This window comes from Penicillium robsamsonii (genome assembly GCF_028829455.1).
Source record: "Penicillium robsamsonii strain IBT 29466 chromosome Unknown utg000002l_segment0_segment0, whole genome shotgun sequence".
NCBI lineage: Eukaryota > Fungi > Ascomycota > Eurotiomycetes > Eurotiales > Aspergillaceae > Penicillium > Penicillium robsamsonii.
The window spans coordinates 3215711-3237056 of NW_026643220.1; the positions used below are offsets into that span (position 1 = coordinate 3215711).

Consider the following 21346-nt stretch of genomic DNA (forward strand, 5'->3'; position numbering starts at 1 on the left):
TAAAATGACAAAAAGAACCCTTCCCACAAGAACTTTGTCGGCCACTGCCCTTTGTGCTCTTTGTATCTTTTACGGTCAAATCTCGAAGGGGATTCCCTTCGAGGAAAGACAAACATATTTAGAAGGCCTTTATTTTATTTCTCTCTTGCCATCGAGAGACCATAGTTATTCACGCAGAGCCTTCATCCAAAGTACAAAAAGGGAGCCTTCTCTCTATCACTTAGGATCAAGTTCATACAGTCATCTCAACAAAGCAAATACACAGACACATTTCAATTGACCATCTAGCCACGCGCGCAGCTTCATTCTGCGACACGCCATAGGCATCACCCTACATTGTAAGCCGTCCCGTCTATTGCAACCTCTCCTTATGGCTTATACTAACTTCATCCAGGACGTGTCTGCATATCTCGATTGGATCTTATTTCTCGCGTGCTTTGGGCTTGTCCTCTGCTTTGGATCCGTAACTTTTGTGGTCGTGCATTGCATCGTGCAGATCCTTCAAGCAGCTATCGCTTTTTACCTATTCGACATTCTCTATTACTTCATCTACGAGGAGGAAATCACAGAGTTCTTCGTCGAGCTCATCTCCGAGATCCTTTCCTCACGCCTCGAACTCAAGAGCTTCATCCTGCTCCTGTGCATACTTTTCAGCATCCATTATTCTATCAAAGAGATCGCCTCTATCTTCTGTGAAAAGCTTCTCGGGCCAAAAACAACCATCATTGTAGATTGTCCTAGGCATCGTGAGTCTCGAATCAACTCCTTCATCAACCTCTACGGCCGAAGAAACACTACTCTCGTAACCAAAAACAATCAAGACTTGACTTTCTAATAGCCATGCAGAGCCCCCAGTTATCCCAGCTCGCCGACGAGATGGCCCGGATTCATCCCACAAACTGGGTAAAGTCTTTTATGTCTATTACCATTAACTCTCCCAAGGATCCCCGGCCCACGAATATCAAGCCCAAGGAGACAATGCCCAAGGATCCAGAGCCCACGATTCCTGAGCTCTCAATCTCCAAACCTACAGCCCCCAGTGATCTATCTTTTGCGTCTCACAGAAACCGCTACATGCGCCATCCCTGGGGCGTAATCGACTACCACATCTATCTCACACACATCGAAAATCGCCGCGACAATCTCCGCCGCGAGATAGAGTGCTACATATTGGAAAACACCGGCTTCAAACAGAGAACCCTACACGACGAGCCGCTTTTCGACAACGCCTTGGCCCACACAAACCCCACAGTAGTCTTTGTCAGCCTCCCCGTCCCCGACGTACAGAACGAATCCAGCATCGCCAGCTTAGTCCTCGGCTTCGATCCAAAGTTTCGCCGCTTGCAGGGTTGGCTCTTCGAGCCCGAGTCCCCGATTGAGAACTATGCGGACCTCTGGAAGGTCTGGTCCCGGGGTGAGGGCCAGCTCGTTATTGATATTCCCATCGACCATTTCCTGGCAATCGTTCGTCATACCATGCAGCATCAAATTCAGATCCTAGAGCTCGGCCTCCTGCACCATTACGCTCTGACTACGCACGCGTTCCAAGCTGGCTTGGATATGGTTATTCTTGTGCAATTCTTGCAGTTTATAGATGACTTCGCTGAGCTCGTGTCTGAGAAGCCCGAGGAGATTCGGGAGGTTTTTATGCCTTTCCAGGAAGAACTACGGGAAATACTTGCGGCTGGCTCGCGAGACTCTTGGTTTGCTGTTCGTGATGGATACAGTATCGACCAGTATCGCCAGAAGCAGTTAAGGAAGGTTGTTGCTTCAGGTTTGTTCCATGGGCAGAAGATGCTTGCGCCCCGAGGTGAAGTTGAGGCCACGGAAAAGCACAAGATGTCTCGTCAAGTTAAGATTATTCCAGGCCACTCAAGTCGGTGGTGGTCGAAGCTGCGGGTCCACCTCTTGGTGAGTACCATGCTCGTTCTTTGCTGCTGTTCTGTTCTCGATCGCGAGAGGGTTCTCTGTGTGGGGATGTTTTGATCAGGGATTTCATGTCTCAAAATTTCTAAATGAACAAATTTTTTCAAGATGGTTGTTCCGTAGTCTATGTAGTAAGTATTTGATGTGGATCAGTAAATAACAAGGTTGGATAGGTGGGCCGTTAAGTGGAGTTATAGCAAGGAATCTGAGATACATCAAGATCTATACGGTAAGTACGGAGTGCCTATATACTCCCTTGTACATGTATAAGTGTCCAGGAAATCTTGCAAATCTTTAAAATCAAAAGAAAAACCCACTGCCTCAACCGGCTCAACCCGAAGCTAAAAATGCACCGCCACACTTTGTGATCCAAATCGGGAATAATCACACCGACTTATGTGGCGCTACGTGGCTAAAGCGGATCATGGCTTTTATTATGTCATCAATCATTGGTCAACCATCCCCCGGTTGTTCTTGGCGGGTCTTGGCAGCGTCAGAGATGTTCGTCTGAGCTGAGCTCGACCTCCTTAATTGCCAAGGCAGCGGGCCCCCAAGGTACAGATCTGCACCCAATCTCGCTTCATTTCTTGTTTTGTTATTTTTTTTCTTTTCAGCCCTGTAGCCCTATCGCATTCAAGGCTGCCTAATTCTTTCTTATCCCTACCACCGGTCAATTGTGTTTTAATAACCCCATGCGACTCGAGTCCACGGCTCTTATTTTTCTTCCCCCCGTGATATCCCTGAACCACATCAATTGTCCTTAATATGGCCGAGTACAGTGCGCAGCCCGCCAACGGTATGTCGAGGCAATCCAACCCTGGGTCTGAGAATTGCGCAAATTGAACTAAACAAACTTGTTTTCAACCGCAGGGTTGCCTCGAAATGGAGAGAGACAGCGCAGCTCGAATGATCGCTTTGAACTCATTTCCGGTCCTCTGCTCAACCTTAAGAATATGCACTACCAAGCTGCGACCACCTGGCACGGCAGTGTCATGATTGTCACAAAGCCAACCCAGGAACAGCCCCAGCTGCGCCTGCGCCAGGTAGGTGCCGTAGATAGCGGGTCGAACGACGACGGCAACCCCCAAACAAGCCAAACAGTCGAAGGCCTCAAGCTCTACGAAGATCCCCTGAAGGCGTTCTGGCGATTCTCTCTCACCGTGCCAGTGGCGGCCTTCGAGGCGCGCTGGGCGTACGACATCCCCGGTCTGTACAACGAATCTGAGGCCCAGGTCCAGGCACCGTGGGAATTTGTAGTTCCTGCAGCAGAGCAGTCCATGCGCATCATGTTCCACTCATGCAATGGATTCTCCGTCGGCACGGACATGAACGCCTGGGTGGGGCCAAACCTGTGGAACGATGTGATGCGCGTGCATGACAAGAAGCCATTCCACGTTATGGTTGGCGGCGGTGACCAGATCTATAACGACGGTATTCGTGTGGATGGCCCGCTCAAGCCTTGGACTACCATTGCGAACCCGCACAAGAGACGCAACCATGACTTTGATAATCAGATGCGCGCTGATTGTGATGATTACTACTATGCCAACTATGTCCGCTGGTACAACACCGAGCCATTCCGCACTGCCAATGGCCGCATTCCCCAGGTCAATATCTGGGATGATCATGATATCATCGATGGGTTCGGCTCGTATACGGATCACTTCATGAAGTGTGCTGTCTTCCGTGGTATCGGCGGTGTGGCTTTCAAGTATTACTGTCTCTTCCAGCACCACATAGCTCCTCCCAAGTCAACTTACACTACCGATTCCCCGCCGACTATGCACGCCGTCAATGGAACCTCCGGCGTTGACCCGCGTCAAGTAGAAAACACCTACGTTCTGGAGAACCAGGTCGAAGACGACAGCTGGATCATCGGCAAACGGCCCGGTCCGTACGTGGAAGAGCGCAGCCGAAATCTCTACATGCGCTTCGGCAAGCGCATTGCCTTTATGGGTCTGGATGCGCGCACAGAACGCACCCGCCACCAAATCAACTACGAGGAAACCTACGATATGATCTTCGAGCGGCTGCAGAACGAGATCGTCGCCGCCAACGGCGACATCAAGCACCTGGTGGTCTTGCTAGGAGTGCCTATCGCATACCCCCGTCTAGCATGGCTCGAAAACATCCTCACATCCCCCTTGATCGCGCCAATCCGACTGCTGAACAAGCGCTTCGGCGTGGCAGGCGGCCTCTTCAACGAATTCGACGGCCAAGTCGATCTCCTCGACGACCTGGACGATCACTACACCGCACGCCAACACAAGCGCGAGCGCAAGATGCTGACCCACCGCCTGCAAGAGTTTGCCCGCAGCCACAGCGTACGCATCACCATCCTCAGCGGCGACGTCCACCTTGCCGCCATCGGTCGCTTCTACTCCAACCCGAAACTCAACCTCGCCGGCGAAAATGATCACCGCTTCATCGTCAACATCGTCAGCAGTGCTATCACCAATAAGCCCCCACCCAAGGCCGTCGCCGACCTCCTCGCCCGCCGAAACAAAATTCACCACCTCGACCGCGACTGCGACGAGACCCTGATGCCTTTCTTCAACACGCAGCCCGGCGGCAAGGAGAAGGGCGGCGCGTTCAATAAGGTCACCATGCCCTCCCGTAACTACGCCATTATCACCGAGGTCGTCGCCCCCGGACCTGGTAACACTGGTGTCCTCGAAGCCAATTCCGCGAAACTAGAACATCTTCCCAAGGACGGCCACGCACCACTCCACAAGGGCGAAGTCGATGCTGGAACGACGCACAGCGCCGCTGATGGGCTCACTTGTGCGAGTGGCATGTATGGCGGTCTAGATGTTGCCGTCCGTGTGGAGATCGACCCCCACGATCGTAATGCCACTACCGAGGGATACGGATTTAGTATCCCGCCCTTGGTGGCTACCGAGGGTCCCCCTTCCACCGGCCACCGACTTAGTCTGCACTCGCGCAGGTCGCACCAGGGCCGGCCATCTACGGCGCAATGAATTCGCTTTTTCTCGGGGTTTCCCCGTATAACCATATGTTACGGTTTATAATGTTTGAGATTTCAGGGGGTTTCTCTCTTTTGTTTTTTTCGATACCTTTGATTTATTTAAAATCAACTATTTCCTACGTCCTATACGAGTCCTCAAATGCGGGCTTCCCCTCGCATGGATAATGTTACTTTTTAGGGTTAGACTTGGCGTCAAGCTTTCTCTTATCTTGTCTTCTATTCAACTTTTTCTGTAGATCTCTATCTTTTGTATACGAAGATATCTAATCGGTAGATAATATTCCTTCAGACTTCCTGACCTATCGGCTATTGTAGAATGCAAACACCCCCTTTCGGACTGCATATCTACTTTGGCGCATGATGGGTTACACCTTGACTTATAACCCGTATTCCTCCTATCCCCAGGCCTAGTCATTTATCTAGAATAGATATCCTTTATGACGGTAGATTATTCTCGTCCACCTGCTGTCACCATGGCGCTCAAAAAGGAACTCACAATCACTCCCTCACCTCCCCAAGACCATGAAAAAGGCACAGTCGAGAACCTCGAACTAGATCGTCTAGGTTACAAACAAGAACTACGCCGCAACCGTTCAGTCCTAACCCTCCTCTTCCAAACCCTCGCCATAGCAGCAATCCCCTACGGCGAAGGCTCACCCCTTCTCTCCGCCATCTACGGCGGCGGTCCCCTCTCAATCTTCGTAGGCTGGATAGTCGTCTGTCTCCTCGACCAATGCATCGCCTTCTCCCTCGCCGAACTCGCCTCCCGCTACCCAACCTCCGCAGGTCCCTACTACTGGACTTTCCAAATCTCCCGCGGAAACAAAACAACCATCTCCTTCATCAGCGCCTGGATCTGGCTCATCGGAAACTGGACCATAACCCTCTCCGTAAACTTCGGCTTCGCCTCCCTGCTCTCGGCAACCATCTCAATCTACCACCCAACCTGGTCCGCGTCAAGCTGGCAACTCCTCCTAATCTTCTACGCAGTCTGCCTCACCTCCCTAGCAATCTGCATCTTCGCAAACAATCATCTCCCCTTAGTCGACACCCTCTGCGCAACATGGACTCTCCTCACAATCATAATCATCCTAATCGCCATCTCCATCAAAGCAGACACCGGCCGTCACTCGCCGTCTTACACCTTATCCCACTACGACAAATCCTTCGCCGGTTGGGGTGACTTCACTTTCTTCATCGGTCTTCTCCCACCAGCATACACCTTCTCCGCAATAGGAATGATCTCCTCAATGGCGGAAGAATGCACAAATCCAGCTATCAAAGTGCCCCGCGCAATAGCCCTCTCCGTCCCCGTTGGTGGAATCGCTGGTCTCTTCTTCATCATCCCTATCTGCGCAACCCTGCCACCCCTACAAGACATCATAAACGCACCAGCAGGACAGGCCCTCCCTTACATCCTGGCTCGGGTAATGGGTTCCCCCGCCGGCGGTCTAGGTCTCATTTCTCTTGTCCTAGTGATCACAGTCTTTTGCTCGATCAGTATAACAGTCGCCGCCTCGCGCGCGACCTGGGCCGTGGCCCGTGACGACGCTATACCGCTGGCGAGGCTGTGGGCGCGCGTCGACGAGCGCTGGGGTGTGCCCGTTTGGGCGTTGGTTTTGTTGACAGGGATTCAGATGTCTCTTGGATTGATTAATCTTGGGAGTACGAGTGCGTTTACCGCGTTTGTTTCTGTCGGGGTTATTGCGCTCGCGGCGGCTTATGCGATTCCTATCTTTTTGAGTCTGTGGCATGGCCGTGAAGAGGTTGCGAAGGCGCCGTGGAATTGTGGAGGTGTCGTTGGGAGGTTTGTGAACGTTGTTGCGTTGGCTTGGATTGCGTTTGAGTTGGTGCTGTTTAGTATGCCCACTGCTTTGCCCGTTACGGCTGTGTCGATGAATTATGCTTCGGTGGTGTTTGTCGGGTTTATGACTATTTCGGCGGTTTGGTTTTTGGTTTATGCGAGAAAATGTAAGTTTTTCCACTGTCTTGGGGTGGGATTGTTACGCTGACAATTTATAGCTTACAAGGGTCCTCCTGAGTCGGATGCTCTTAATTGAATCCCTGTGGTTTATATAACTGGGCGATGGAAGACATTGCTGTATACTGAATAGGAGATAGTCCGCATTTTCTCGTTGATATTCCTATGCAAATGATGCAGTATGCGTTATATTAACATATCTAAACTTCCAAAGCCTTTCTCGAGGGTCATGTATGAACTAAATCAAATGGGTATCTATGCAAAAAAAAAAAAAAAAATCGGTCTTTTCAGCGCAAACGTTTTATACCTCCCGACTCTGGTCTGGACAACTTCCTCTTCTCCCGTTTTAAGTGACCGATGATTCAGAGTATCGCGGTGAAAGTCGATAATCAACGCTCGTCCAAGTTCCTTATTCCAAAGGACATTGTCATATCGAAGATCATGAACGCCCAACGCCTTGATTTCCTTCGTCGACGGATTTCTCAGCCATGGCTTCATCTCTGTATTCTCTCCTCCCCAATGACTAGCATGTGACGAATCTCTCCCGCCACAGAAAATAGATTTTGGCCAAATCGATTGTAAGGAAGACAGGTACCGTTGAGCCTTGGGCCTTCCGTAGGATTCGATGCACCTGCGCTTCACTAGAGACTTGTTTCCACAGGACGTGGTTCCTTTCCCGATTACGATGTAGCCATGTACAATGCAGGTCAATTTGAACGGTGCGCCATATGACCCGAAACGTCCGAATGGTATACGTCGGTCAATATTGTCGTCAAGCTGCTCGTTTAGTAAACGTACTAAATCATCAGAGGTGGTAGGACGTTTGAGGTCATCTTGGTCCCGATGTGAAGCTTTACGTTCGGACAGCCGTCATCTAGATTACCCCTGGTCTGCAGCCCGAGACACCGCTGGGTGCAGAATTGTGCATCTCTTTCATCAAGATATGCGAATACTTCATAAAGCAAAGTCCAGTAGTTCTGTCGCCGGATGCCTGGCAACCATGTATCCTAGTACAAGATACATCGTCCATTTATATGCAGACTATTACTGATGGTAACTACATAGCCCAGCATCATTCTCGGTCAGCCAAAATCCCCTCTTCGTTCTCACTTCCACCCCTCCTACGCCTGGGAATTCCCTCATTCATAGCATTAGCCTGCTTCGGCACAGAGACCGAAAGCGAAGCATCACTCGGTCGACGCCGTCGGACAAGTTGATAGCCCCTATCAAGCTCAATCTCAACCGCCTCTCGAACCTTCAGCGCACTAATCGCCGGCCAAACTCCCCTCTCGCCCTTAAGCGCCCACTCAGAGACGCGGGCTTTCGTCGGACTCTGGAACAGTTTGCTCAGATCCCAGATACATAAGTCTGGGACCAAAGTTAAGTTTGGCCCCGGGATTGTCTCATCGATGAGGAGTCTGCTCAGTGGAGCGGGTAGCACGCCTAGGTAGTCGAGTTGGCGGAGTCGGTGGCGCAGTTCGACGATGATTAGTCGCATTGCCGAGCGGGAGAGGTTGTTCCAGCCTGTTTGGCGTCGGTCTAGGAGGTTCAGTTCTGACCGAAGGAATGGGACTAGGTATGGTCGGGCTTGGGAGACGATGAAGTGATTTACGTTGAAGAGTTCCGAGATTCGTGAGAGGGGGGATTCGCCTTCGTTGTAGTGGACGTGTCGCCAGGGTCGGAAGACTGCGTCTTGTGTGTGTGGCCATGGGATTATTGCGCCTGTTTCGTCTTTGCAGTAGATTGTCACAGGTGAGTAGAGGCCAGAGGAAGAAGAGGCGTTGGATGCTACAGCAGCGGACCAGATGAGCTAAAAACGGTGTTAGATATCACTAGCACGGGCAAGGAGAAGGGGAGAAATACATACCACGTTCGGCGCAGTCAAGTAATTCAACAGATTCGGTGTCCCATTTTTCCCTGTCGTGGCAACAGTGATATTCAAAATGCGCTTCGACCTCGCATACGCCTCTTCAAACGTAAGATCCCCAACATTCGCCCGAACACATTCCTCCAAAACACCCACATCAAACAAATACCCCTTCTTCAGCACCCTCCTCATCCTTCGATAAAACGTCACAACCCAACTCGAATCAGAGTTCCTCCCACTCCCCCCATTGACCATCTTCCGCCTCTCAAAAGCAGAAAGATCAATGCCCTCCCCATCAAGCAATGGCAGCAACTCATCCTCGGAATGAATCCCCACAAGCGCGGCAATCATCGCTCCAGTCGCCGTGCCTGTAATAATCCGCGGCAATAGACCCTGCAAATGCAGCGCCTTCACAACACCAAGATGACACAGCCCGAATGCAGACCCGCCCTGCAGCAGCAGTGTCGTCCGCCCAAACGCCTGCCGCGTATCGTGCAGTAGCTCTAGCTTCGCTTGCGAGCTGAACCCGCTCGGGTGCATCGGTGCTCCTGGCACGGATGTGACATACTGGATTGATAGCGCTACTTGCGTGATGTAGTCGTCAATTAGAAGCTTGGTTCCTGCGTACGCGTGCGTGAATAGCTTCGTGCTGGTTATGTTGCCCAGATTTCGCACTAGCCCGGACCGGAGCAGGTTCACTAGTGTGAGGACATCTTCTGACTCGCGCGCGCTCATCAGTGCTTCGAGTCGACCGAGAATTAGTCGGTAGTCGTAGTGTCGACTGACGGGGTTTTGGCGCCTGCTTAAGTGGTTAGATGGTGTGTTCGGTATATTGGATTTTGAGCTGGGTTCGATTTATTTGGTTTGATTTCATACCATAGATCTTTACTTTGTAGCTCGTCAAGCTCAAATGCCGCCTCTTCCCACTCTTCATAGCTCTGCGCATTGGCTAGCTTATGAAAGAGTCGATCTCGAGGGGATTTGGAGTGCCACCATGATAATAGTTTCTAATTGACAATTATTAGCTCAAGATCAGACAGAAAACTACATCCGATATTATGTCTTGTGCGTCATTCGTCTTTGCCATGTCAAGCTCAGACCTCTCCCCACATACAAGACAACTCGGCTTAGGATTGGAGAACACTCACCTCTCTCCAGAACTGAGTAACATCAAGGACCATATTCCAGATCGCACCAGCGATCTTCCACAATCCGAACCACCAGGATCCCATTTTTCCATTCGAGGGATATGTTGTTGTGGAGGGAGAGATGCACATGCGGGCCCGGGCCTCGCTTTCACATGCTACAACGTCACGCGCGTTGCACTAGGAGATTAGATATTGGGATAAGGTAGTGGATTGACAGTAGATTAAGTGTGATATGTATTCGAGGATAACTGGATTATGGAGAGGGATTGATCTGGATCTGAAGGATTTGTGTTGTGAAGGTTGAAGAGTTGGAACTACCAGATCGATCCGGATTCCCTTGGATCGTCCAACTACACCCCCTGCGAGATATACATCTCTACACTCAAGACTTTGAAGTAATGGAATTGCCTCGGGCGCACATTGCTACATGTCACATACAAAGACGTTTTCGCGTGAGGGAATCAGTGAATTTCAAAAGGGTCGTTTTGTTTTTGACATTTCGCTTTGCTTCCCTATATGCAAGTAGGCGAAATTAAAGAAACCTCTCCCGGACACCCCATACATTCCCAAGCGGCACATTTACTCTTCAATGATGTTGCCCTTCTCCGACACGTAAAGACCATCCAAGAACTGGGAATGGTTAGTATAGATTCAACAGGCTCCGATCCTCCCGGTAGAACTTGTGGTTGTATAACTCACCTTACGGATATCCTTGTTGCGGACACGGCAGATCTGCTGGATGTCGGCAGCGGACTGGGACACACCCTCGAGGGAGTTACCGGTGAGGATAAGCTCATCCTTCACGTTGGCGGAGGGAGCAATATCGACATCGGGCTGGGCAGTGATGCGGCGGACGTACTTCTCACCGAGGAAGTTGCTGAGAACAAAAAAGTTAGCTCTAGTTCCATCACAATTCACTTCCACGATATGATTTCGAAAATCATATCGAAAGACACCGTAGATTCCAGGGTTCCATACCGGATCTCCACAATAGAGCGGCCAGTCTCGGGGTTGGGCTCGATGTTGACGTTGATGGGGAAATGGGCGTAGACGTAACGCATCTTGTACTTGAAGCCACGGGTAACGCCGATCATCAGGTTGTTAATGATGGTACGGACGGTACGGAGGGTAGCAACACCCTTGCGGGCACCGTGGTGCAGCTCGATGGAGATAACGTTCTGCTCGGGACGGCCGAAGGTGACGGCAATGTGGGAGAGATCCTTGACGAGCTTGCCGCGGGGACCCTCGACAGTCACGACGCGGGACTTAATCTGGACCTTCACTATAGAGCAAAAAAAGATTTCAGGTTAGTTGGCATTTCTTGTAGTAATTCGATATTTTGATTTCAAAATCAAGAATTGTCTGGTGTGCGAGTCGCCGATCCCACACAATATTTCCTCCTGATTCTGCTGTTTTGCTGGATGTTGATCGTGTGTCGTACTAGGCTGTTGAATTTCGTGCCTCAAAAAAAAGAAGTTGTATTGTGTGCGACCGGCTCCCTCGATCCTCCAATAAAAAAGAAATTCGCTCACCATTGTCCAGAATGGGCAGCCGTTCCTCGGAGTGAATGTACCGCATCTTGACGTGACTTTTGGTGGTTGCCGGGGGTGTAGTTTGTCGATGTCGGGGAGGTTCAAAATTCGAATGGACTTGGTGGTGGAGCGAAATTGGATGTCACGGGATTGTGCGTCGCTTAGGACCATTTTTGGTCTAGCGCAGTTAGGGTTCCTTATCAGCTTATCGTCTTATCGTAGCTTGTACCAGTACTTACTCTACCGGTGTTAATTGAGTGTTTAGTAAGTAGAGGTACATGTGGTATTAAAGCTGAAGCCTAGAGTTCCTCTGAGCAAGTTCGCTATGTACAAATGCAATGAACTGCAACCATGTGCCACCCAATTTTCTCCCAGGGCTTATGCGCTATGGCTATTAAATCTTGTTTTACAATACTAACCTCACAGTGATTTCTCAACCCGGTGCGACACATCCACGATCCATTTCCCGCCCATTTCTCGCAGCGTCGAAGCCAGCTCGTCGCTCTGATCCAATGCCACAATATCGTCTCCACCACCTATACTCTTCTCACTAACAAGCACATTGGGCACAGTACGGCGCCCTGTACGCTGGGCGAGTAGGGCCTGTAGATACCGCCCAAGCGGGTGCTGGTCCAATTCAACGACGAACGGTTTCGGTTCGATAGAGTAGTGCTCCAGCAAGATCAACTTGGCTTTCTTGCTGTAGGGGCAGTAGGATTTGGAGAACACGATGACTGGATATGCCAATTAGTCTTGGATACAGGCAAGAGATGGAAAATGTGTGGGGCAAGAAACATACCAGGAGCCCGCTTAAGAATCGCATTAAGCTCTGTCGTCGCCTCGGCCTCTTTTCTCTCTTTCTCCTCACGCTCTTGCTTCGCCTTTTCTTCGCGCTCCTTCTCCTCCTCGCTCTTAATCTCCGACTGAACTTCTGACGGCGTATCCTGATTCACCTTCTTTGGAACGGTCATCTTCGTCCGTCCCGCAATCGGGATCTCCTCCGTGTCTTCATTTCCTGTAGGAGGAGCAACAACTTTCTCGACCTCAGCGACGGGCACCTTGTCACCGGCACCAGCACTGGCAGCGCCGTTCTGTCCGGGCGCATGCACGGTATTCTGGGCCTTCTCTTGGGCCTTGGCCTGCTTGGCCAGCTCTTTCGCTTTCATTGCGTCGAGGGTCGAACGATAGAACTTTTGGTTTTGGATTTTGCTTGCATCGCCCTGTAGTTTGGATTGGATTGCATTAGATATCTGGAACCCCGGGGCGGAGATCTGGGGACGTACAGTGTAGTAAAAGACCATGAAAAGAATCGCGATGACCGCAACGACAATCAGTCGAAGCCGCCGTTGGGAAGAAGGCATGGGGAAATTGCGATTGTAGCCGTGTGACTTGTGACTTGTATTAAAAGGGTTGAATCAGGATGTTCCAGTTTCCCGAGGCGACTTCTAGACAACGTGACGTCGGTTGTTCCAGCCAAGAATTCCTCCGTTCTCGGCGCTAACAGTTTCGCGCGGGAACATTCAAACAATCTGTTCCTCCAAAACTATCACAATTAAAAAGCTCAAAAGAGGTCAGGAGAAGAGAAGTGGGGTCAAGATCTTGGAAGGGGCCAAGGGCATGTCATCCCTGATTTGCGGCCCCATCTGAGCGCTGATGCTTGGCGGAACTATGATGTACATATATGCTTGTTTATGTCTTACTTTTTTTTTACTGAATTATCAATATTGATTAGAATATGGCATGACTGGGTATTATGCTAAATCAGACGGGTTCTTTCAAATGCAAAACCCATGTCAACAGTAAATCATAGAGAGAACATGAACCTCACAGGTGTAGATGGGTAAGAAAAGGGTAAGGATAAAGGATAGGATATAGAAGTTCAAGGTGTAGATCAGAACAGTGGCAGGCCAGCTGCGGCCTGTTGAAATGAGGGCGTTGGTAATTAGGGGAATATGAACCACCAGGGCTGAAAGTGTAGTGTTATGTCAAAGACATCGGATAAAGGGGGAAAGATGGCAGACTAGGGAGATCAAGTATGAATCGAGAGTCCAGGCCGTGCAGCATGGCTGGCAGTGGCTCTGCGTTTGCCTTGGACAAGAATTGTCCAGTCTTCCCACTCCTTGGCAATCTCGGTCAAGACACTACCCATGACACCAGCAGATGCCATAAGTCCATGGCCTTCGCCTTCAAGGATCCGGACCTCGCAGCGGTGCATCGTCTTGCCAAGCCACTGGACATTCTCTACCGGAACGCGGGGGTCTTTGCTACCATGGTGCATCACCACTGATCGAGTGATGTCCACATAGCGAAATCCAATTGTTTGGCGACGCTCGAGGCAGATCAACAAATCAACCGCCGGGTTGGCGTTGGTAGTAGCCAACTCCCAGATCTTGTAGGTGAGGCGGGTATCATAATCACGCTGCCGTTCGACCTCGTCTTCTGGAGACTTTGTGAAAGACCCAAGAGTCGTGTCACTCTTTCTATACGACGCAGTGGTCGGCGCTGACGGTTTGATATTTGGTACAATGTCCACTCGCTGGGTCTGCGGGTTGTTTTCAACGGAAGGTATAGGTGGTACTGGAGGGACTGCATTCGCATTGGAAGCTTCTTTGGTAGGAGCCTTGCGCTTGGCCCGTCGCGGGGACTTGGGTAGACTGGTGGTGATGCTGGCGCTAGTGGCACTCATAAAGCTTGAATTAGCCACTTTGAGAAGAGATGTGGGAAGAGCACGAAGGATCTTTTGGGAGTAAGGGACCGCGTTAGTGGGCGCGGGATTCTTCTGGGAGCCGATGGTAGACAACTGAGATGGAGGAATCCATGGGGCTAAGAGATGAATACGGCCACGAATATGCTGCGGAATCCGGAGAGCCGTTGCAAGAGCGTAAATTGCGCCGGCAGAATGGGCAAGGATGGAAAATTTAGTCACTCGGAGGTGATTGCAAACGATTGCAACATCATCTATTGCTGATTAGCGCAGGATTAGAATATCTCGGCAGTCTTACTTACCGGGCCAGCTGAGAGGGGTGCTCGGCTCATCTCCCTGGTGTGGACCGCTTTCACCAACGCCAGGACGATCCAATGTGACCAGTCGTAGATTGAGCGTCCGAGCCAACTCGTCATAAAATGCCATCAGATACCGAGTAAGACCCATGCCGACACAACATAGCACGACATGACCCTTAGGGTCGCCAACTTCAGAGAAGGCGATAGAGCGGCCAGTGGCTGGGTGAATTACTCTCTGGGTCAGCTTCGGTGAAAAGATGTAGTCGTCAACAGCAAGGTCAATTGAATCCGCACTGGATGGTCGTTCGGTGCTGTACGAGGGACGCCCATTTGACAGATGGGACAGATGACCAGATGGGGTGCGGCGATGGGTGATTGGTGCGACTGGCTCAAGGGACTGTCTATATCTAGCTCTCTCGGAATCCGAGTGTTCCGCAGATGACTTAGGCAACTGTGGTGGTGGGTGAGTAGACTTCGATACGTGTGGTACTCCAGGGCGGCTCCCAGTGCGACTTTTCCCTGTCATCACGTTTGGCGAAGGAGCACTGTCATTGAAGGATGGTTGATTGCGGCCCAGTCCATTCTGCATGGTAACCTCGTTGACATCATAACCTAGAACGCGCGATGCCTTTGAAGACCTCGACTGCTTCACGGGGCTCGTCTTAGTCGAATGTTCAGGGCTGTTATCCGCTTCTAACTCGGTCTTGATTTTCTGTTGCTGGTCTTTCAACTCTTGAATCCGGCGGGTCACCTGTTCTGCGTCATTGCTTGTTCCCGGTAATCCATTGTCTGTGTTGAATTCTTTGCTGGCCGTGGAAGAGTATCGACTATGACGAGAAGACCGGTGCTTTTTCGAGCTTGACGACTGGCTATGTCGATGGCGCAGAGATGAGTCCCGAGTTGGAATGATTCTACCGCTCCCAATTCCGCCAGGATTGCTAGCATCTGGGGTACCATGGAACGATTGGTGATCTTTGATTGGTGGGGTACAGGCGACTTTCTCTTCGTATGGCTCTTCCTTGACGTCCGCAGGACGAGCCTCCTCTGTAACTTCCGCCATAGAATGCAATGAGCGCAAGCTTGCTCGGTTGCGCGGGGTGTTGTGTCGTAGACTGTCGTTGTAGCTCGTAGTCTTTCGCAGGCGCTCGACTTGTGGATCCTTATCGCACAGGAATTCTCGTGATGACTTCTTCAATAGACTAAATGGACCCTTGAGACTTCTTGTCCGCCCTGCGGAACTATTCGAAGCAATGCTCGGGGTTGACTGACGGGGGCCAGGCTCCGTGCTGATCGTTCCGATTGAGAAGGGCTCTGGGGCAGCTATCACAGATGTATATGATTCCCTCGAGGCCGGGCGAGTGGACGATGAGTCGGTTGTTCTGAAGGACTTGAATCTTGGCGATCGGGGCGACTTTGGTGACGGGGGCGCCCTGGCCATGCGAATAACAGGTGACGAGGCCGCATCGTCGGGGTGTAGAAATGGGTTCTCCGGTGCCGCGGGTGTCTCCGCTGGCTTGTAGGCGCCGTAACTCATTCCAAACCCATGCTCGGACGGAGGAAGGGAGTAGACTGGCGCTGTGCGCGGTACTTCTGGCACTGGATCTTCGTTGTCGATCTTCGGGACGGTGTCAAAGTGCGAATTTAAGGGCACAGATATAGTGGAAAGGGACGAAATAAGGGAGGAAATGACTTCCGGCGAGGTTGGATCTGTTCCATTGCGCGAAGGCAGCGATTTACGACGGCGACGGCGATTGAGCAGAGCCGACTCTGCCACGGGAGCCTCGTTCGACATGGTTCAATCTAAAGGTGTAAACCCCAAACAAACTTCAGGGATCGGATGCAGGGTAAAATGGGTAGACGCATGATCTAATGCATGCGAGAGATGTTTTGATAAGGGCTTTTGTTTGCCCCTTACTGAGATATTGAGATAAAAGGAATTGGGAGTGAACGTAAGAAGTTTTAAAAGAAGGGATTCCGGTTATACCGACAATAAAAAGAGAGAAAGGAAATATTAAGTCGCATGAGTCCAGAAAGAAAAGGGAGTTCTCTTAATTTTTTTGAGATCTCTTAGCGTTGACGCCTTTGCTCCACTGGGATCTTAATTTGCCGATACTATAGAAGGAGGAGCACATATATGTACATTTGTGATCAATAATGTATCCATAGATGTTATACGAGATTCCTTATAGCTATCAAAAAGTATTTGACATTCCTCGTGGGTTCTTCCTCTAGACCCCTGAATAGGCTCAATAGGCGATACGAGGATGCTGATCAACTCGTATTAATAGTGGTCTACTGAGCAAACTTCAGCTTATATCCAGTTAGAAGTATATATCCTAGGCTCTATGGATTTTATGGATTTGAGTATATATTGATTGAACGTGAAATGGTAAATTAGTACAGTGGAAAGCTGGTAAATAGTAAATAGTAAACAAATATATATAGCGGATCTATATACGAAAGTATTCGGACATATAATCCCCAATCATTGCTAATTTAACGTCTCATATTGATCATACAAGCCTAGCTTCATGTTAAACATATCTAACTTTTGCACCATTATAGAGATTTACGCGATCAAAATAAAAAGGTCGCCTACGTGCATCTCCCCAGAATAAACATAGTTGACCGCCCAACGTGGTATCATGGCAATATCCCCAGCCATTTGCCTATCTTACCCAAAACATCATTGAAACATTAAACCCCCGAAGAATCTGTGGACCTTTCGTTTACAGGGATCTTTATATTTTGCCCTTAAACCCTCAGGTATTCTCTATCCTCTAGAGATGTGGTGACCGCACTGCGAAACAGCCATTGCCCGCAATGGACGCCTACCCCGAAGACTACGTCAATCACAATCTGCCTTTCGTCCTGCTCTCAGGACTAGAGGCAGATCCCGAAAATGACTCTGAAACATCCTCGAGCTATCCTCTGCTATCAGAGAAGGGGACCCATATCTTTTCAGATTTCCCACCTCTGGGCGGGGCTGTTGCGGAGGAGCTTCGGAGCCTGATTCTAGAGGAAGATAGCTCTCAGATACCATGGAAGTCTAGAGTTACTGTAACCGGAAATACTACGACTGCAAATATTGGCTATCGCATCAAAAGTTCTGGCCGCGTACGTTGATACTCTATGATTCCAGTCCCGTTGGTTTCACAACATTGTACTGCGGACTACTTGCTAACACCAGACAGTCATGCAGACTCCCTCCACAAAAAGCTGACCCCCCTATCCCCTCACCACCAACTACTCCCAGCGATGACCAGGATAGCGGACACTCGGAACCTAGCACACACTATGTCCTCCACTCGCCGATATCGCCCTTGTCACCGGGTTCCCCAACTTTCCCAGATGGCTTGCTCACTCCTTTATGGGTAACTAAACACCAAAACCTGGTTCCGGCAGCGGTGATAAATTTCTTCCCCTTTTCGTTGGACCCGAATATGAACTCGTTACGAGACAATCAACTCAAGATTGAGATCAACAGCTTGAAAAAAGAATGGCAGTCCTCCGGGTACAAAACGCGATTTGTGGTCGTTTTGATATCAGAAGACGGAGAAGAAGGTGGCTACGAGGGCGAGATTGATGACCGTATTGCGGGGATTCGGCGAGCAACAAACCTTGACCCCAAGTCGATATTTGTGATCCCACCAGACGCAACTTCGTCGGAACTACAAGACTTCGTGAAATCACTCTTCTCTCTACTGCAACCGTCGGTTGTTGAATACTATCGGGATCTGTCCAAGCATGCTAGGCGCAAACGAAACAGGGGCAGTATCCCTCCTCCGACTGCACCACCAACAACCGGAACTTCTCAGACCTTATCATCCCAAGGCTGGAACGTACGGTATGAATTCAAGCTCGGAATTTTTGCCGAGTTTCGCCAAGAAATGGATGCAGCCTGTCGGAACTATGAGAGTGCGTATGACACTCTATTTGGGCATGAAGTTTTCGAAAATATTGCAGGCTGGAATCCTCGATTTAACGATGCGCGCCTCTTGGCCGATGCCCTTGCCATCCGGATTATACGTTGCCTGTTATGGACGGGTCAGACGACTGCCGCAGCTCGGCTTTGGGTTGACCATAGAATCCGTGTAAAGGATATTGTAAATCGCAGAGGAAAGGGTAGTAAGCACTACGGATGGGAGGCATGGGAGGCGCGTTGGTCGATGGTAATGGCGCAGCTTATCCGCCGAGCGGAAATCCCATCTCTCTCCAGCGAGATCTCTTCTGAACACCCTGGAGAGCTCTATATCTTACCAGAGAAATCGATTCCAACCGGAGAAAGAGTCAGGCCCTGGGAAAACCTTCACCACGAGGGTTACTGGCTACACCGTTCAGCGAAGCATACAATGATCCGACGTGTGCTTGCTCAGGAAATTCCCATGGAAGATCGCAAGCCTCCTGGGCAATCACCCGCCTCACAACTCGCAAACAAACCCTACTTGTACGACACATATCTTGTTCCCGACACTCATGTCGAAGCACCCCAAGAAGGACGAACTGGCTTCGACCACTCTGGTCTAATATTGAACACGCTGAAGGCTGCTATCGAGGAATTTGCAAAACGCCACCAAACAAGGAAAGTTGAGAGCTTGAGTCTCGAGGCAGCCGAGGAGTATATGCGTATTGGCTCATGGTCCGAAGCGCATAGTCTTCTCCAACCGTTGTGGTCTACTCTTAGCTGGCGCCGCTCGGGATGGTGGCATCTGATGGCCAATTTCGGATGGGCACTCAGAGAATGTGCCCTCAGGGTGCAGGACAGTGAGACAGTCTTGCGAGTGGACTGGGAGCTACTGAACAAGAGTGAGTTGATTCCACTTATCTTACGCGTATTGTCTTCAATGTTAATATCCATTCCGATAGATTTCAAATCAAGACCAGCGTGGCATTATGACATACACAGGAGTCTCGAAAGTCTGCCTTCAGAAAAGCCCAAACCTTCTCTTATCCTTCGCGCAGAGGATGTCATAACGAGTCGTAAGTTGGAAAGCTTGAAATGCAAAGATTGCACTAACCTCTATCTTCATAGTGGCCGCGTCGTTGGTGTTCGAGAAATCCGATGGCAACGTTGGGGAACCTCTACAGGCCCAACTTGCCATCACATCCTGTGCTCATAAATCCTCGGCCCCGATCCATCTTTCAGAGGTCAAACTGGTTTTTGAAGGATGTCTTCGTCCAGTAAAAGTTCAATCTGACCAGAATCAGGATTCTGATACCACAACCCCATGTTCCATCGCAACGCTTCCACTCCGCGAGCCGAGCAACCCTGATACCATGGTACAATCCCCAGCCGGCGGACTAACCGCATTGGTCGGCATAGCAGACCTGACTCTAGGGCCCTCCCAGACCAAGATCTTCAACCTCACCTGTATTCCTCGCGAAGCTGGTGAAGTCAGGGTTGCTTCAATCACTATGCTGGTCGAAGAAGACCAATTTGACCTGGGTTACGCGATCACTGAGCCAGATCAGCGTGAATCGTTTTGGTGGCAGCAGACGCAAAAGGGCGTGACCCGCAGAAGAGTGGGCAAGGATCGAGATACTGGCAGGTGCAAGGTTATGCCTAAGCCTCCCAAGATCCGCCTCACAACTCCCAACCTGAAGAAGACCTATTATACCAATGAACGGGTGATGCTTCAGATTGGTATACACAATGAAGAAGACGAAGCTGCCGATGTATCTGCTGAAATTAGACTCTTCGGCACCGAGCCTACAGCGCAAATACAGTGGCTCGATGGTGATAGCAACCCTGGACCCCTCGAATCAGGCGCTAGCACCCCGATTGAAGGGCTGTCACATTACTTGAAACGAGCTGTGGGCGTTTTAGAGAGCTCTTCCAACAAAACTCTGACAATTGTGCTGGCCAATACCCAGGAAGCCACGGATTTCACGTTGGAAGTTTCGGCTGTGTATCATTTGGTGTCTGATATTCAGACCCCGATTATGAAGAACATCACCGTGGATCTATCATTTATTCGACCGTTTGAAGCAAACTATGAATTCTTGCCGGCAATCCACCCTCAGCCATGGCCCAATTTCTTCGCAGTCAGCGATAACTTACTCGAGGATGGCTCTGCGCCAACACCTGGAGGCTTGTTCCAGAGGTGGTGTCTCAATTCTAAGGTAGTTTCCTTTGCACTGGAGCCGCTTGTAATTGACAAGATGTCTCTTATTCTCCTCGAAGTCAACGGGGGAGCCATTTGCGAGGTTCACTCGGAAGAGCTTGTCAGTCCAGAAACGCCCCATCTTGCACCAGAAGAACTGCGAGAATCCAACTTTAGCCTTGATGTTCAGAAACTTCTTCTCGGTGACCGTCGACCAACTGCGCTCACCTGCGCATTGGAGGTCAATTGGCGTCGGCAGTCGTCTGAATCTACGGCTTCTTCGGACGCAGAGAACTCGGTCACAACCACCGTCCTCGATATCCCCCGATTTATCGTCCCGATGGGCGAGCCTCGAGTCCTTGCATCAGCTACCCCATCTAGCAATATGGCAGGGTTGATTCATATGAACTATGTACTGGAGAACTCCTCCACCCACTTCCTCACCTTCAACCTGGTCATGGAAGCCAGCGAGCACTTTGCCTTTAGCGGGCCGAAGACCACCGTTTTGCAGCTTGTGCCACTGAGTCGCCACACAGTGAGCTTTAATATTTTTGCAGCGAAGCGTGGTTTATGGGTTCAGCCCCAGCTGGTGGTTATTGATACCTACTTCAACAAAACACTCCGTGTCCTTCCAACAGGGGATATGAAGTCGGACAAGAAGGGAGTACTTGTATGGGTTGATGCCGATGATTGAATGATATGACTAGGACCTGAGATACATGTTGTAGATGAATTGGACTGTCTCATAATGAGCAATTATTGTACAAAATCAACATCCCTAACTCTACATAAGTTG

The 21346-nt window shown here is 50.2% G+C and overlaps 9 protein-coding genes across 9 annotated transcripts; 4 read left to right on the forward strand and 5 right to left on the reverse strand.

Annotated features, from left to right (window-relative positions):
• Positions 1 to 370: 370 nt before the first annotated feature.
• Positions 371 to 1986, forward strand: N7447_004479 (uncharacterized protein; the record flags this gene model as incomplete). Its single annotated transcript, XM_057228754.1, has 2 exons — positions 371 to 746; positions 839 to 1986. 2 exons carry the CDS (start codon positions 371 to 373, stop codon positions 1984 to 1986), a joined length of 1524 nt encoding a protein of 507 aa, XP_057088095.1.
• Positions 1987 to 2691: 705 nt separating this feature from the next.
• N7447_004480 (uncharacterized protein) lies at positions 2692 to 4907 on the forward strand (the record flags this gene model as incomplete). Its single annotated transcript, XM_057228755.1, has 2 exons — positions 2692 to 2722; positions 2797 to 4907. 2 exons carry the CDS (start codon positions 2692 to 2694, stop codon positions 4905 to 4907), a joined length of 2142 nt encoding a protein of 713 aa, XP_057088096.1.
• Positions 4908 to 5388: 481 nt separating this feature from the next.
• On the forward strand, positions 5389 to 6975 carry N7447_004481 (putative amino acid permease; the record flags this gene model as incomplete). The annotated part of the gene is made up of 2 exons (XM_057228756.1): positions 5389 to 6886; positions 6938 to 6975. 2 exons carry the CDS (start codon positions 5389 to 5391, stop codon positions 6973 to 6975), a joined length of 1536 nt encoding a protein of 511 aa, XP_057088097.1.
• Positions 6976 to 7123: 148 nt separating this feature from the next.
• Positions 7124 to 7833, reverse strand: N7447_004482 (uncharacterized protein; the record flags this gene model as incomplete). Its single annotated transcript, XM_057228757.1, has 3 exons — positions 7124 to 7151; positions 7204 to 7747; positions 7803 to 7833. The coding sequence occupies 3 exons, from the start codon at positions 7831 to 7833 to the stop codon at positions 7124 to 7126; spliced, it is 603 nt and encodes a 200-aa protein (XP_057088098.1).
• A 135-nt stretch (positions 7834 to 7968) lies between these two features.
• On the reverse strand, positions 7969 to 9995 carry N7447_004483 (triacylglycerol lipase family protein; the record flags this gene model as incomplete). Its single annotated transcript, XM_057228758.1, has 4 exons — positions 7969 to 8706; positions 8764 to 9562; positions 9640 to 9770; positions 9912 to 9995. 4 exons carry the CDS (start codon positions 9993 to 9995, stop codon positions 7969 to 7971), a joined length of 1752 nt encoding a protein of 583 aa, XP_057088099.1.
• A 495-nt stretch (positions 9996 to 10490) lies between these two features.
• On the reverse strand, positions 10491 to 11489 carry N7447_004484 (60S ribosomal protein uL6; the record flags this gene model as incomplete). The annotated part of the gene is made up of 4 exons (XM_057228759.1): positions 10491 to 10541; positions 10611 to 10788; positions 10890 to 11193; positions 11444 to 11489. The coding sequence occupies 4 exons, from the start codon at positions 11487 to 11489 to the stop codon at positions 10491 to 10493; spliced, it is 579 nt and encodes a 192-aa protein (XP_057088100.1).
• Positions 11490 to 11863: 374 nt separating this feature from the next.
• N7447_004485 (glutaredoxin) lies at positions 11864 to 12804 on the reverse strand (the record flags this gene model as incomplete). The annotated part of the gene is made up of 3 exons (XM_057228760.1): positions 11864 to 12177; positions 12243 to 12663; positions 12727 to 12804. The coding sequence occupies 3 exons, from the start codon at positions 12802 to 12804 to the stop codon at positions 11864 to 11866; spliced, it is 813 nt and encodes a 270-aa protein (XP_057088101.1).
• A 668-nt stretch (positions 12805 to 13472) lies between these two features.
• Positions 13473 to 16238, reverse strand: N7447_004486 (alpha/beta fold hydrolase; the record flags this gene model as incomplete). Its single annotated transcript, XM_057228761.1, has 2 exons — positions 13473 to 14401; positions 14450 to 16238. The coding sequence occupies 2 exons, from the start codon at positions 16236 to 16238 to the stop codon at positions 13473 to 13475; spliced, it is 2718 nt and encodes a 905-aa protein (XP_057088102.1).
• A 1031-nt stretch (positions 16239 to 17269) lies between these two features.
• N7447_004487 (uncharacterized protein) lies at positions 17270 to 21244 on the forward strand (the record flags this gene model as incomplete). The annotated part of the gene is made up of 4 exons (XM_057228762.1): positions 17270 to 17563; positions 17641 to 19252; positions 19313 to 19426; positions 19479 to 21244. The coding sequence occupies 4 exons, from the start codon at positions 17270 to 17272 to the stop codon at positions 21242 to 21244; spliced, it is 3786 nt and encodes a 1261-aa protein (XP_057088103.1).
• Positions 21245 to 21346: the final 102 nt, after the last annotated feature.